At 34.3% G+C, this 17,801-nt stretch overlaps 1 protein-coding gene across 5 annotated transcripts in view; it reads left to right on the forward strand.

The window, feature by feature from the left end:
- GRIK2 (glutamate ionotropic receptor kainate type subunit 2) overlaps positions 1-17,801 on the forward strand; it is a 605,654-nt gene that overhangs the window by 382,824 nt on the left and 205,029 nt on the right. For all 5 annotated transcript variants that reach the window (XM_054569762.1, XM_054569766.1, XM_054569765.1 and 2 more), the window contains one exon: positions 11,823-11,936. In XM_054569762.1, coding sequence (XP_054425737.1) covers positions 11,823-11,936 — 114 coding nt within the window. The remainder of the gene's footprint in view (positions 1-11,822; positions 11,937-17,801) is intronic.

Here is a 17,801-nt window from a genome sequence, read left to right on the forward strand (position 1 = left end):
AATTCTCTAGCATATATGCAGCAAAAAACATCTGTTTTGTGCCATTATAAGATTATATTCTAATGAAAGAAGCCTGCCAATAATAAATGGACTCATAAAATTATAATACTGGATTGGGCATTAGTAAGTGCTTAAAAAAGATGCGGTGTTTGCACGTCATTAAAATGATATATTTTGGATCATTTTCTGAAATGTGAACCTTAGGACTGAAACAGTTAATAGGAAGAAAGCCCATGCTTTTGATGTTTGCAACTGTGGAACAGATAAACCAGAAAGGAACAGATTGTGTTTATGACATAAAGAGGGACTAGACATGTTCAGAGAAATGAGTTTGGGGTTAAAATTTTACTGTGGACACATCCTTTGCACTTAAATAGTGCCCATAGATCATTGTGAATCTTTTTCACTCTATCTCAGCAGGGACGTTGGTTGAACCCAGCTCAGTTAGCCGTGGTCCAGGAACTGTCACCAGTACCACACACACACAGCCAGCCACATCTGTCCAAAGAAGCCCCCAGGGCCACGGAAGTCCTCTGTGGAGCAGAGGAGAGAGAACAAGGGGTAAAAATAGTATGCAAATTTGTCTACCTCAGGCTGTAAATAGAACAACCATCCTCATTTAAGAGTCTTGAAACTGGTACTATCAATCAGAAAAGGAAAATCAGTATAAGTGGTTTTCCCAGCTAGAATTCTTCTGGTCAGTTCAAAGACCACAGTGCATATTCTACTTTCAAAATTTATTTAGAACCCATACATTTCTTTCCACATGCATTGCTGAAATCCTGGCCAGCAGAGCTTCCCTTGGACACCTACATTGGAGCCCCAACAAACCTCTCTGTGCTGCTCCTCCTTGCGATCCATGCCCCAAACCACAGCAGCCAGCAGATATCTTTAAAAAGAAACTGATCTGTCATTTGTCTATTTAAACCCTTCCATTTACAATGCATTTCCTACTTCCACCTCTGAACTCTCTCCATCCTGTCAGATGTTTCCTATGCTCCAGCTACACTGGCTCCCAACCCCGGCCCCATTTTCTTACAGGTTTAAAGTTTTCTATTACTCAGCAATAGTTTCCCAGTCTGGAATACCCCTTTGCCTGGCTTATTCTTATTCATCAGGGTGTCACAATTTGAATATTGTTTCCTTAGTTAGGCATCTCCAAAGTCCCTATCAAATCTGCATTTCTCAGAGTGCCCTGTACCTTTCCTTTCTGGCACTTAACCCAATGTATAATTATCTATTTGCATGTACTTTTTTGTACTAAAAGTATATATTCTCAGCAAGAATACATGTCCTATTAAATGGGAAAAATACCCTCTTACTCAAGGCCTAGCAAAGTATCTGGCATAAGCTACATCCTCAAGAAATATTTATTGACTGTTAAATGAATGAGGATCGCTATGTGAATCATAACAGATACTTCGCATGGAATGCTTACTCAAGTGTCTGCTGCAAAGTTATTTTCTTATAGTCTAGTTTTTTCCCCCCAACTCCGCTTCATACCTGCGAGTGGGAAGAAAGAAACCCAGCAGTTCAGCAGTCATTAAGCTGGGCTGGTGGGTCAAAGCATCAAGGGGAAAAGGATTTTGCAGTGCAGGGGAAGGCTGCACTGCAAGTCTGAGCCTCCAAGGAGGCACATTCCACCAATGGCAAATCTGCTCCCCTGTATGGTGCAATGTAATACTTTCTGACACTCCAATATTGCATCAAAGAGTAAAAAAATCATCGTTCTATTTATAATTTTTTTCTTCTTATAAATGTATGGTGTAGAAATAAAACACAATCAATGAGAACAAACAGAAGTTATTATTCACAGCTTGCAAGGGAGCCAGCCACCATCACTTCCATGTGGCAGATTCAAGGGCAGGCAGGAGAGTGCAAAAGCTTTGTAGTAGAAAGTAGAGAATACCTCAGGGGTGCTCTGAGGAAGGTGGGAGTGCACTCACTAGAAGAGGGGGCATCTTGGGTGATTGTTTGAAGGGCATATTTGTCTTTCTGGGATAGATCCTGAGTGGCATAGAAAGGGAGAAGGGAGATAGCAATTACTGAACAAACTTCAATTGTTCTGGGCAGATTGCTGGAGAGGTTGTAGCTTTGTAGTTTGGCTACAGAAGATGTTTTCTCCAGAGATTCTGGGCCAAAATTCTTTATCATGCATGGTCTGACCATTGTCAATTTGTATATTCAGTCTTTCAATGGAATTATTTGGGACTCACTTGAAAGGAGAGGGAAAAATTAAAAAAAAAAATAAAGCCAATAAAAATTGAGGAAATGTAAAATATGCCTTCATAATTGACAATGAGTTTTTTTTTTTAGGCTTTATATTGTTTTTAAAATGTGTAAGTAGGATGAGATTTATCATTGGAAATGGTTTAACCTTATTTACCTCTGAAGCTAAGATATGTGGTTAGGAAAGTCCAGCTTCAGATGGGAGAAAACACATGAATCATTGCATAATATATTTAGAACTGTTCAGAAAGTTCTTCTGTCATGGGGGAGCGCTGTGCGGGGTGCTCCTGGATTAGAGGGTTACTGTCCAGAGCCAGCTGAGGAGGGAGCAGGCTCCTATCCCGCAGAGCCTGTCTTGGAGTTATCATGGATGGGGGAATAAACACAAGTTGCCAGGAGAGGGGACAGGACAACTTCCCTCTAGTGGAGATGGCCATGAGCCCCTGTGTCCAAAGACTTTTACTGAGAACCATAGGCGCAGGGATATACAAAAAAGGTCATCAATCAATCTCAAAAGGCTATGTTTACAGAAAACAAATAGAGATAACAATTGGAGGAACACAGGAGATTGCCTCAGGTCAGGGTCTATGAATAATGTAAATCTCCTTCCCAATGGTTACCATGGCTTTTGAAGGAAAAACTTAAATGAACTTACTTCTAGGCCTAATTGTCCCCAGGGAACCGGTGCTCCAGTTTATAGGGCTATACCTCCCTTTAGTATTGTCTCAAGCCTGAGCCAGGCGGGCGGAGCAGAGCTACCAAGAGATAAGGAGACTTCTTTCAGATAAATGAGGACTCTGGCCAAGTTCAAGCCGAGCCAAGGGGTGTGGGCCTTTTTGCCCTTTCCCTGTGCCCTCCCAAGTCCTTGTCCTGCTGCCCATTCTGTCCAATGTCTGTCTCAGGTCATCTCTCCTTGTGAGAGAACTTACCTGTCATCAACAACCGGCCATCACAGGGCCAAGCAGGGTGATGTGAAGGGGGCAGGGGCTGTGTTTCATCTCCTCAGTGGCCTGTGTTCCCAAGGCCTCTTTGATTATTTCCAGCCTTGGGGCCCTCTTGCCTGTCAGCCAGGCTACAGTCCCTGAATCAGGCAGGGCATTTCCCTACAGTCTTAGAATATAACTTTGAAAGGATTCTATTTAGAGCAAAAAACAGTTGAAAGAATTTTACACAAAACATATTTGAACTGAGTTAATGACACTACATTATAATGGTGCATATCTGTTGCAAGATGAGCTATTTAGAGGACATGTTGGGGAAAAGAACCATTAAGTTCATTAAGTAAAAGAACTTATACTTAAAAAAAATTCTTCTAAGAAACTATAATACAATAATAGAATCATTGATTTCTGACATATATTGAATTTTCTTATTGAATATCATTTGCAATCACTATGTACATCACCACCAATGCTTTCCAAGAAAAAAAAAATCAGTCTTTTACTATTTCACCATAATAGTTGTTCAAATGGATTTTTATTGTACTAGAGGATATTTATTTCTAAGTAGAGGTGTTAACCTAAAATAATTTTGTGTACTTCTCCTGTCCCTTCTCTAGCATCAACATTTGCTCTCCATTCTGGTTATTTTTCTGACATTCTTTGCACATGACATTTATATTAAAATAGAAATTGGAGAATAGATTTCTCGACAAAGAAATAATCATTTAATAAATGCATATTAAAATTGTTTTTTATATTAATATTATACTAATTTTTAAAAACAAAAGGATGAAGTGGATACATTTCCCTTTCAGACATGGTGCTGAAGACCTGGTGTTTAGAATTATGAACAATTACACGATGTGTTTGCCTCATCATGCTTTTATTAAAAAAATCAGCCTCTAATTTATGTATCCTTCCAGAAAATCTTGAAACATTCCTTCTGATGGAATGTTTGTCAATTTCTACAAAAATTTCAAATAAATAATATAAAACAAAACAATTCATATTTGTAAACCCTTAAAAGTTTAAATGTATCATATTTATTTTCAAATGAAGCTTCATTCCAACTTTTAACATCTCCTCCACTTCCTGAATATTCAGTTTTGCGTCAATACCTATCAGTACAGAAACTGATAACAGAAACTGATAAGCTTCCTTTTGAAAACTTAAATATTTTGATAACATATTTACTGACAGGCGAAAATTATTGAAACCCTGCCTGCTTGTTTTCAGGCAGGTATGTTCCAGGTTCAGAACATGTTTCAAAGGGCTTTTTGAAGAATTTTTGGAGAGTGTATATTTTAAGAAAAAGTGGTAATTTTCTTAGAAATCTTTGCTATTGACTTTGTTCTTGCCTGTAGAATTCTGTATTTCTGAACTCCCTATGAAAAAGTTGCTGAATGGAATTTGCTGACTTCAAAATTAATTTAAAACTGAAAATGCACACTATTTAGGTGAAAACTATTTCTTTGATAGATTTTTTTGATGTGCAGTTTTTATCTTCCACTCATTGATGGCATTTGATACATATAATCTGGTCTCTATGGCAACAATACCCCCTAACTTTCCCAGGAAATGAGATTTTTTTTTTGGCTCCCTGTAGGAAGGCAATGCTAATAGTAATAGTAATCTTCCAGCCAGTCAGAAATTAGTTGTTTGATTCTTAAAAAGCAGAAATGCATCCTGGGCAGGATCCAAGCCTCGTGTCTTTCTTTGGAGATGTTAACCATTTGATTTGCCAAACTATTAGATAGAGATTATTATATACTTTGTCATACATTGACAATACACCTTGACATATTTTGGTTGTGTGTCAGTGTGTTTATAGTTATTATTTTACTTAATCACTTTTAACCTTCAGATGGTAAAATATTTAAGAACTATTTACAGGTGATGTTTATGTTTAGAAATCAATAGTATTACTTTATTCGAGGGCACACAATTTAGTTTTTCAACCAATAGAGAATACAAACTATTGATGTATTTTCTTTTAACTACTGAGTCTGAATTAAATATGTACATATGTTAAACACAATTGTAATACATTGGTTTGATATCAAAGTAAACTCTGAACTGCATTTTTACCCTTTGAATTATATGACATTGTAATATTCAAGAACAGTTAATTCATTGGTTAAAATTTTATTTAAAGCATCAAAATTATCAACTGTCTTTGATCACTTTACTTATGTTTAGGGTTGACTTTGCCCTACATAAAAATAAAAATCTGAAAAGTGAAAAATTTTTGTTTAGATTAGTCACATTTTTTTGTGATATGATTACTTGTATTAACATTTAATGCTTTTCAAACTGTGAAGTTCTAGACCCTGTGGAAACTGGTGCATAGTTAGGAAAATGATTGGCTGAATGGTTCTTTGCATTATCCTCACGGGCCAAATCACTTATGTGTGAAAGTGGTTCCGTTCTCAACTAATTGTTCTTTACTCTGATTTTTCTGAAATGTCAGGCAGCACATAGACATCACTATAAAATGTTTCATGTTATCTTTGAGTGATCAGGTGTCAGTTTGTTTTTTTTTCCAGTGATCTGTTAATAGCTCAATGGAAGTATGCACATTACTATTGTTTTAAATAGTATTATTGTTAGACAGTAATGCAAGTAACTGTCTTTGCTTTTTATCTAAAAATTCAACAGATGGAAAGGGTAAAGTGAGTGAGGAAAAAAGTCCCTAATTTGCCCGCAACACTTAGAAAGATAACTACTGTTTTGAACAAACTCAGTTCCTGCTATTCATATACACATAGGCTTGAGAAACCTGAGGTTGGAAGTAATCCATAAAGAATGGGCACATTAATTAACAGAAAAATATGAAGTCTACCAGTGTATATTCAGTCAATTGGAGGGAATATTTACCTTCTAAACATAAATTGGCATTTAATATTAATACTTTTCTTATGCTTTCCATTTCTTAATACCCTCAAATAGTACTATCATGGATGCACTGTCTTCTAAATGGAATTGTAAATATTCTTCAAGAAGAATTATACTTTATGGAACATGTGGTTATAGGCAACAAATTTTTGAGAATATTGTTTTAAGTGAACTTACTTTATGATAGAGACTTCATACTGTGCTAAGACTCTTTTAAACATAATGTATAGCATGGTCTCTCATAATCACCACACAGGCTTGCTTTGAAAAAGTACCACTTATGTTCTTTGTTCAAGACAAATATGTTTGTCTGACATTAAGTCAAAAAACATATAATCGAAGGATTCTTCTTTTTTACATTCTTCTATAATGAAAAACTGCACTACTTTTTTTTTTTTATCATTCCCCAACATTCATGGATATGTTTCTATTAATACATATGTCAGTAAGACAGTGTAAATAGACTTTTGGGAGATTCTTTTGTGCTAACTATATTTAGTAGATAATTTATGTGAAATGATTTCTTAATTTTAAATGAGCTTTACTTTATTTATAACTAATACTTTTAAACCTAGCTGGGAATATTTATGTTGTTCCTACTTTTGAAAGTTTTTGGTATACTTATCAAACAGAGTACTACTGCAATTTTACATAAAATAAGAAACATGTTCCACTGATTTTGCTTACGTACATGTTTCAAAGAAACTATAAAATACTAATTACAGATGACGTAGTAAGCAATTTATGTAGCTCAGGAGGAAAAAGAGAAATATTCTTTGGACATCAAGAAGTAATATGGGTTGTAAAAAAAGGAAGTTTATACTGAAAAATCTGTCAAAAACAAATATAAATAAATAAGTAAATCACCAACTAATTAATTAGATACTTAACTTTAAAATTATTCTGAAAATGAATGATTTTTCTATACAAAAAATAAAACAGAGAAAACAGTTATCACAAACTACCTGAGGAATGTAAACATTGCTGAGAAATATAAAAAATAAACTGTAAAATATTTATATAGATGTATTATGAAATATTTATATTAACATATATAAAATACACCTTAGGCAAAGTGCAAATAAACAGCAAAGATATGTGGCATGAGACTCTGAAAAGTTAAATATGATATTGAGATAGAGCTTGAAAAAAACATGAAGAACAAACATGGAAAAGAAAACATAAATATAAAAGAATAGACACAAAATATACATGTATATTCAGTATTGGCCAAAGGAAAGAATGAATGAATAAAATGAATGAAAATAGGTGTAGGAAGTTAATAACCTTAAAAAACACCCTGAAAGTTTTCATTATGCAGTAATTTACTCACTCTAGTCGTTCATTCATTCAATTCATATTCATTGGATATTCATTGCCTTTCTTTAAGGCACTTACGGTCTAACACGGGAGGATAAGAAAAGTAAAATAAAATATAATTTTAAATCAAAGCAAAACCTGAGTGATATTTCTGAATTTGAAATACATTTACTTGCTCTGGCTGGTGTGGCTCTGCAGATTGAATGTGGGCCTGCAAACCAAAGGGTCACCGGTTTGATTCCCAGTTGAGGGCACAGGCCTGGGTTGCAGGCCAGGTCCCTAGCAGGTGGTGCGTAAGAAGCAACCACACACTGATGTTTCTTTCTCTCTTTCTCCCTCCCTTCCCCTCTCTAAAAATAAATAAGTAAAATCTTAAAAGTCAAATACATTTATTTGATTATTCAACAAATTTATTTATATCCTTCACATATAAAGCCCTAGTATGTCCTATAATCTAAAGCCTTGGGCAAAAAGGAAGAGGAAGCCAATCTCTATCCTCAAGGGATTTAAGTTTTGACTAGACAAAGGTAAGAAAAGGATTACAATTAAAATACAATATGATACTTTTGTGTTGAGGACATACATAAATTGTTCTGTCCATTGATACACCAAAGAAGGCGCTGCTTTTCCCAAATTTTGAAAGAGTGATCAAGACACATGTTGAAGGGTAACGAAATGGAGGAAAATATTCCATATAAAGATTATGAGATTTATAGAAGACATGACAACACTAATAATTCAGGAGAACTATAACTATAATAAAATCCACCTTCAGAAAATGGAGAAATGAATTACATTTATGGCAAATACAATAAAAGAAGAATCTCTCTCTCTTTCTCTCTCTCTCCCTCTCAATACTTTTATATAGAGAATACCAGAAGCTTTCAAGAAAAAATATGTACCAATAAAGGAACACATATTAGGCTGTTCTCAGTCTTTTAGCAATACTAAACATTAGCAAAAATGTATAAGACTTAACAGAGCTCTGAAAGGAGGCCAAGAGACAATATGTCTTTATTTAGCCAAGTTTACTTTATATAGAAATGCAGTGAAAATATTTTCAAGTCTGTAGATAGAAGCATATTACATTCATATGATGTTCATTTTATATAATCACTAAAGTTATGAATTAATTTTAATGCCAGATGAAAATGCTCACAATAGTGTACAAGAAGGATATATTTAATTGATATAAAATTATAGCCTTCTTATAAATACATTCTATTTTTAAAATTTAATCTTTATAATAGCTCTATGGGGTAGATAATAGTGTTTTCCCATTTATAGATGAGGAAACTGAGGCACAGAGAAGTAATATGTCCAAGTAAACTGATGGTAATGGGTTGAGGCAGTCTAATCTCCCCTCCAGAGTCTGGGCCATTAACTACAAGGTTATGATGCAAATTATGCAAGGAACATACTTGCATTAAAGCCTTAGCAATGACTGACTTGCGTATGTGCTTAGGTTCAAAGTTTAAATTGATGTCCTTTTTCATATATTTTGTAATTTGACAATAAGCATACATTTTTATGAAAAAGAGCAAATTTATTTTAAGAACCATTCAGAATATAAAATAAGATAGAAATGGATAATGCCATGTTTTCTGTAGTTCTTTATGGTTTTTGAAGCAATTTTATATTACTTATCTAGTTTGTCCTTATAATCAGGATACATTATATTATAATTTGTTATTCAAACTATGACTCTTAAAATTGTATGATTGGGTGTTATTAGTATTTATACTAGGAAAACAATTTTAAACTTGAAATATCCAAGTAAACCAAGATATATATTCACTCTACTTAAAACATCTCTGAGTTCAAGAGTGTTTAGATATTTCTATTACATTTTAGAACTGAAAAAGTACTGAAAATACTTTATTAAATCACAATGAAAAATTGTGGTTTGAAAGTAGATTAAAAGAAATAAGAATATTTGACTTACTACATGGTTCTTGCGATTAAAACAAAACCAAGCAAAAACCCACTGGTGACAACTTCTTCAAACAACAGGAAGTTTTGAATCACACAGTTTTAGGAGACTTAAAAACCTAGCAATCATACAAAATTTTATTTGATTTAAAATTACATGCCACTGAAAATTTTGAAACTTTATAACATTCTACTTAGAAACCTGAGCTTTACAAAAAAGAATACCCAATCTTTGTGATTATAGGAAATTATAAATTCACATATTATAAACCAGAACCCCTCCATCCAAATAGTACTCAAAAAACAACTAACAGAGAATAAAACTGAATATATTTAGATGGGTAAACATGTAGCTGAAATTTTTATATAAAAGTAATCATGGGGGACAATAGTAAGTTAAACGGACAATATTTTGTATTAGTGATTTCGCACGAAAGTTGAAAAATCTATTGGTTAAGCTTAATAGTGTCATTAGGCAGGCAACAGTAGACCAATGATGTTTGCCAGTGTTTTGGCTGATAGAATTATGTATGTGAAAAATCTGGCTACTTAGTCATGGTGCGGGGGGAGCAGGAAACAAAGAAACAAATGCATCATAGGTATTAATTATAGACCAGGGACAGAAAAGTGTCAGTGACTGCAAAATATGATCTGCAGATGTCTTGTTTAGCCAACAGAGTGTTTTTGATGAGTTTGAATTTGAAACACTTTAAGCAGGTCAGCAGGCATGCCAAGTTTCACATTCCTGCTGTCTTTCCTCACCCAAGGCCACAGCAGGGCCTTTCCTAGCTCTGGTGATGCCTTGCTGGGAATTTGAAAAAGCATCTGCTCTGGGAACATGGCACCCCAAGGCACACAGCTCTGTGAGCAGAACGGGGCCAGGATGTGGCCCCTACTTTCTATTCTGCCCTGAGATTCTGTGAGATTAAAAACCCTCATACCCTTGCTTGGAAGTTCTCTTGGCTTATGGCTTTCCACTTCCACATTAATGTTTTACCGAGTTTGGCCCCTGTTGCCTTTCATTACTGACCCTGAATGTCTTAAAGACATTATGGTCATTATAGTCTAAAGTTAAATTAATTGGCCTGTAGATAATTTACTTTGGAAAGAATACTGAATCAATATTTTTTTTCTCATTGTATTATTTGACTTTTTTCTTTCTTGACCCAAACATCAGAAATTAATAGTTTTTAATAAGAAGAAAAGTAACTAGAATGAGACTATATGGCAAGAGATTTTTTTTAGACATCACTAAAAAACATTCATATTGAGTCCCTAGTATGGTTAAATAAAATCTTGAAAAAAATATACTAGGGTTTGCACTTATACACAAATATTAGAATGACATACTTATTATTCTTATTCTACTTCTGTGATTTTCTAATTAAACATCTTAAAAGGTTATAAGAAAGCTAAGCAAATGAAAACAAGATAAAAAAGTAAACGTAATGAAATATAAACAAAATAAAAGAACCATAGTATTTAATTTGGAAAAAGTTATGCTGATGAGACCCTTGTTAGTATATTTAGGGTAAATGTTACCTGCTATATCAATGTCACTATATATAGTGATTTCTGATGATTCCAGGTTTAAGAGTGTAGGAAAAAGAACTACTGAAACTTCTGACTTTTCATCTTCTTTTGCCTCTGTTTTTTTCTTTAGTGATGACCATCGTTCCATGATGGTGTGATAGTGAAGTGCAGGCCAACCATCCATCCAGTCTAAGTACCTAGAGACATCCTATGCTTATATGTGTCCCCCAGAGGCATGTCTATGTCATTCCATAGGCTGTGTTCAGTGGGTATAAAATGCCTGAACACTGACAGTGTCTTCCTTAATCTATCACAGAATATTAGTTAAATTAAATACATATTACATGGAATATAGGTAGAACTATTGGAATAAATTAAACAGATGAGATTGTAATGTAATCTCATTTTCCCTGAATATTTTAAAAGTTGCAAAGGTATATTTTTCAAAGCTCCAAAAGTAATTCTGGGTATGATTTTGCCCTACTGGGGGCTATGCAGAGTACCAATCAATGCCTCTCTTATGCCTGCTTTTACTGATTAATTTATCCTGGATCCTCAAGTTTTGCTCTGTCTTTTAGCTTTATTCATGTAATATAGCAGGTTATCTTTATAATGAGAGAATGAAATAGATCCATTACAGTAAAAGGTATGCACTATTAATGAGTTTCCAGCCAGCTATCAAGGTATCATCAAATGCAGTTTATCTTGGTGAATGAAGGTTTGAATAGAAAATTAAGCTCTCACACTGACTGTAGAAGTGCACTGGATCATTTTGTTCTTTAATGTCACAGTTCACTGGACACACTTCACAGAGCAGTGAATCATGCTTAAAACAAGCAGTCTTTATTTTAACGACAGCAGATAATGCGGCAAAGGTGAATAGTAAGTGTTAGCAGTCTTAACTTTTCTCTGGCAGTACCCTTCCCCAGGTGCCTGATGGACAATTTACAAAGACAATATGCTATTTTATAGATTGGAACTTGGGATCCAGCCAGTGGCCTGAACATGACAGAAAGTCAAAAGGGAAAGCCAGCTAACATCACAGATTCCTTATCTAATCGTTCTTTGATCGTCACCACCATTTTGGTAAGTATTTGTTTTTATATTCTTTTTAGATAAAATATAGATAAATATGGAAGCAGATAAAAATAACATTATAATTGGAACAGTAATAAACAGAATGTAATGTGTTTTACAGATATTTAGCAATTACTGTATAACAGATGACTCAATGCTAATTTAGTCACAGTTTTATTTTGTTAGTCCTCAATGATGTACATTATATTACTGTTTGGGCTGTTTAGGCTGATTAATAATATAGCTTCATATATTACTAGAAATCTTTACATTTCTCCAAAATTAGTTATTTTAGAATAACTAATCATCAATGTTAAGATGTAAAAATATATGTACATGCAGCTGTATAAATATAGTTGTGTGACAGACTGCATGCAAACTTTGCTTCTGATTTCATTTCCTGCAAATACATTTCAGAGGGCATGGCATTTATTTTTTAGGATTTTTCTACAATACTTTTAATCTTGTTTTCAATGTAATTGTTTTTATCATGAAGAATCACTTTTAATTTACCATCCTCCCTAATGAAATCAGATGACAAGTGTTTTTTAAGCTAATATTAGTACTATTTTTCCCACCAACAAAATTAAATTAATACTGATAATCTAGCTGTTTTTCATCTCTTGTAATGATAACATTTTATTAGATCACACAATAATGTTTAGTATTCCATTTGTGAATGGGAATTTGAATTTTAGGGTAAGCAAGGAGGTTTTATAGTATTTAAGCAATAATTTTACCTACAGAAAATCTTATCAATGCTAGTTATTACATCTCTCCAGATACTCAATAAGACTGTGAGATTACTGTCCAAAACAAATAGCCACTTACTTTTAGTATTTATATAATTTCTAAGTTTGATTTATGACAGGTAATCAAACTAGGAAGAATTTATAATCTTGTCATTTTAGCAACAACAGGGGATGTGAGATCCCTAGGCATGTCTAAATAAAATAGTTTGGGTTAAAGACTCTTGATAATGAAGCAAAGCTGCTAATCATGTAATGACAGCAGTGGAAGTTAATAAGGTTTCTTTAAATCACTTTCTTGCTAAGAACTTTAGTGAATACGTTCCCTTATATATCATATCCAAGCGTCCTAGGTTCTCTTTTACTTAATTTTCCTTATCTCCCTCTCTTTACAAAGATAGCTCTCATACCCACCAATCCATCAGCCCTGTTCTTCAGCTGGAATGTTCTTACTGGCTGATAGGACACCTTTGTCTGGCCAGTATGTCCTGGATCTCATTACCTCCTGCTAAAACTATAGCAGTAACCATGTAGCTGTCCCTGCTGCTGACAGCTTTCCCCTGTCACGGTGCACAACACTGCCCACCTTAAAGGTCTAATTCTGTAATTTTCTTGCTTTATTGTTTACAAATGTTTTGTGTATTCATACTAAACTTTAAAAAGGCCGCAACACTTTGACCCTGATGTTCAAAGCCTTAGTCTTTTCTCTTTCCACCTTTCTATCCTCATTCCCCATTATTCCTTTTCAGGATACTGTTTTAATTGAACTGGTATTATACCAGGTAGCCTACTACCAGGATTGAGTTAGTTCTCCTCCCTTCATCTGCACTATGTTTCTTTCTATTTCTCACATACTATAGCACTTATCAGTACTTTATAATTTTTAGAATCAATAATAATATGTAATTTTTAGATTATTTCATGTCCCTAATATTTTTTCTAGTCATTACTGAATATTCCTTGTAGGAAGAAGGTATGGCTATATCCCCTGCTTTTACACTGTGTGTGCTTCTACAATGCTTGTAAAGAGTTCTGTGCAGGGGACAGCTGTGGTCTTTAGCGGTCAACCCTACACTTCTTTTCTCTGTTCTCTTCAATCTAGCCAAATCTTCATATGTATCATTTATTTTGTGTCTCCAAATATTTGCTCAGTTCTTTCTATTTCCCCGTGAACATCCTATATCTCCTTCTCGACCATTCTCAAATGAGACCTACTCAATGAAACTGTCTGATCTCTCCATTAACCTGTGTGTATGTGTTTGTGTGTGTGTGGGTGGGGTGGGTATATGAGACATACACTTTATGTATCATAATATTTTCTCTTGACACTTACCATACATTTTGAAACAAAATTTAGAAAATCTCTCTATTTGATATGAATCTGTACAAGGCCAATGATCAAATTTTATACCTGTTTTAAAAAAAAATCTAACAGTGTCAGAAGAAATTGCCTTGGGCACAGTCAGCACTTAATAAATATTTGTCAAATTAAATGAAATAAATGGTATTTGATTAAATGGAAAATTAGAGGAACTGAGAAACTTTCAAATGACTATATTTAAATACTTTTCAAGTGTTTAGTTTGTTGAAAACTTCTTGTCCAAACAAAGCAGGTGATTAAGAGTACACACAATTTCTCAATATTGCTCAGTTACTCAGGATTGTTTTGTAAGAACTATCCAGACTTTTTTCAACAATAAACAATTTTGTATCTAAAATAAACAAGTGCTATTTAACATTAGCTTCATATCAGAGCCAGGCATGAAGCTTTTAAAAGGGTACTGCTCCTCAAAACTTACTCCATACAGTTTGAAACAGTATTTCTGGGCTTTGGACCTTGGGCCTCTTTATTATTTTTAAAGTTCCACCAATTATTCTGACCTACGGCATTGGTTGAGAACTGCTCAGGTCATTTCTCTGTGTAACCAAGATATGATGAACATATGCTAAGCTTATATTTTAATAGATAGGCTATTTGTACTTTAAACTATGTCACTCTACTGGTTTCTAAGAGATTCTGATATTTATTAAAAAGAAAAGCTACTTTATTTGTTTTTTTATAACTTACTTAAAAATGTTTTTTCTGAATACTCTTATCACAAAGTAACTTCATTCCAGAAAAGAACATATTTGAAGAGATTATTTACCTTATTTATGTGTTATGCTTAATGTAATCTATTGATATTTAATTGATGTCATAATGAGGCTATGATCATTTGATTACATTGTGGTTATTTTGTTCTTTTCTCTCTTGGAAAATCTCAGGAGAGATTCTGACTGCATTATGAATAATGACATGCTTACAGAGAGAAGTTCAGTTATGCTTTTTGTTCAATACTTCTTTTAACTGTCTTTAGAAAAAAAGAGCGAGGTATTCTAGGTTACAGCATTATCAGTGTGCCAGTAACAATCAGCTTAATTTCTCATGAATTTATTAATGTATTTATTTTATTTATATTTTTTCATTATTTTATTTAACAATTATGTTGAATGATGATGATATACCAGGCATTGTGCTAAAAACCATATTTGATTGATTAACAAAATAAGCATGGTCTCTTCTCTGATGGAATGTAGAAAATGGTAAGGATTGTAGAGGATAAAATAGAAAAATGGAGAGATGCCTTTTTCAGGATGATCCTGAGTTATACTGGAGTCAGGAGTGAGAGAAGTCAGTTTAGGTTTTACTGTGGAAGAATAGACAGTTAAGACTTGAAGACTGAGAAGTAATTAGCAAAGTAAACAAAGGGGAAGAGTATTCTTGGCAGGGAGAACAGCATATGCTAGATCTCTAAACTAGGAAATATCTTGGAAGATTTTCAAAATTGAAAGAATACCATGACTGGGACTAGGGCTTTGATCTGCTTCTCTGCTTCATCAAATTTAATTTTATGAATATGGTCTGTAACAACAACAACAAAGAGCAGACCTTTCTTTTGTGTGCTTACTGTCTGCTAGACATTGTTCAAAGCATAACTCATGGATTTACTCATTTAACTATCATAAGAACTTTTTTATTGTTCAAATACATTTTTCTCCATTTTCCCATCACCACGTTCCCCTCCCCCCCATCTCCACCTTTTGAGGTAGGGATCACTATTAATATTATTTTTAAGGTGAGAAAACTTATGTCCAGAATGCCTGAATAAAGTGCTTATGGTCACACAGCTAGAAAACAGAGTAGCAAGTTTCAACCAATCTGTGTAACCAACTTGAACACTGATACTCTAATATGAAAGTTCTAGTGACCCACTATGGAAAAATCTAACAACTATAATTTATGACCAAAGTATCATCTTGATTGGGAATTATTCGCCTAAAGTAATGTTTCTCATTCATAAATCTCACATATGCTAAAACATTGTACTGCTGTTATGGGTGTGCTCCCAAACATCTGAAAATACCCATCTTCAAAGGCAAGGTTTAAGCTACTCTTGCTTGAATGTCTTGGGCTTCTCATTTTTCTTTTCTCCCAATTTTGTATTCAGTTTTCTTTCGGTTTCTTCAAACCATAATGTCAGATTTTAAAAACATATTTTATTTATTTATTTTTAGAGAGAGGGAAAGGGCAGAAGAGAGGGAGAGAACGTCAATGTGTGGTTGCCTCTCATGCACCTTCTACTGGGGACCTGGCCTGCAACCTAGGCATGTGCCCTGACTGGGAATTGAACTGGCAAACCTTTGATTCACAGGCTGGGGCTCAATCCACTGAGCCACACCAGCCAGGGCTGATCTCCAATTTTTATGGACAATCAAAAGAGTATTGGGGCTTATCCCATTCCCTTCAACAATGATCTATACTCAATAGAGTGCCTGGGTGGTATATAGTTATAACATGAAAATTTCATTTTAGAAAGGCCTAAACAATTTTTAAATGCTTATATTTTTTAGTTTTGAATTAAGATTTACAATATTATACAATCTGTAAGTTTTTTTAACTTCACCTGCAAATGTAGACCTAAACCTCAGGTCTACTTGTTCCCTCTGATATTTCTTATATTACAACTCTGGTTTTGAAATTACAAGTTCAATTGTTAAAATCCCATGCTTCTTGTGTTTATTGCTATTAAGGGAACTAAAAATATCAACCTTAGAATCATGTTTTCATTTGTGATGATTTCATGTATTGTATAGAGATTTTTCAGTCCAAATTGCCAAAATAACAACAAAAATACTAATTCCGAATGAGAAATAGGCAGCTTTTGAGGAATGATGTGTGCTCTATTTTCAGTTTACAATCTTTTCCTATGGTCCTTACTGCTATGAATCCACTAGCTAGGGGCAGTATCAGGTGAATGAATATTTAAGTTCACGTAGGGAATGCCTATTTGCCCTCTGTATTTCTTGGTTTTCAATAGATTTTTCAGACTTGTCTAACTATATTAGAGTGCTTCTCACTTTGCTGCTTCTGTTGTAATACTTGTTTTTTTTCATCTGAAGATTACATGCACTTAAATGTCGCTATACATATTCTTTCCATTTACAGCTATCAGCATGTTAGTGTGCAAATTACTGCGACTTTGTTTACTTTTTTTCAGAAAAATCACTTACTCCCGAGGAGGTTTTCACTTCTCAGTTATTCAATGAATTTAACAAATGTGCTCAGATCTGGAACTTAGTTTTATTTTGTATTTTCCTAGCACTGCCGGGCAGGTCGTGTATTTCAGTGGTGAGTTTACTTGCTTAGGCTCGCAAAGCTTTATTGTCAGCAGCCCACAGATACAGGAGGCTTATCTGAGAGAAAACTGGCAAGGACAATAGAAAGAATCACAGGACAAAAGTCAGAAGTGACCAAATCATCCCCTAAATGGTTCTGCAGCTTCTTCCATAACACCAACAAAAGCAGATTTCTAGGGCTTCAAATCAGCCATGGCAATGTGTTTTCCCTCTTTCCATTGTCACAAAAGGACTGAGAAGCATGGAGTTCTTCTTAGAGAGCTGTTAGCATTTGGGCTTGGAAACCTGGACCACTGCAGCTTCACAAAGAAAAAAAGATTTCCTTTCTTAGCAACCCCTACCACACTTCTACGCACTTCTACAGATTAGTACTACATAAATGTGAGACGTGAGTGTCTCACTCAGAATCAGTCTCCTCATACCCATTCCTGCAACAACCTTGTTCAAA

Source organism: Pteronotus mesoamericanus, unplaced genomic scaffold (genome assembly GCF_021234165.1).
Source record: "Pteronotus mesoamericanus isolate MK-2021 breed Mesoamerican mustached bat unplaced genomic scaffold, CSHL_Meso_final contig_20, whole genome shotgun sequence".
NCBI classification, from domain to species: Eukaryota; Metazoa; Chordata; class Mammalia; order Chiroptera; family Mormoopidae; genus Pteronotus; species Pteronotus mesoamericanus.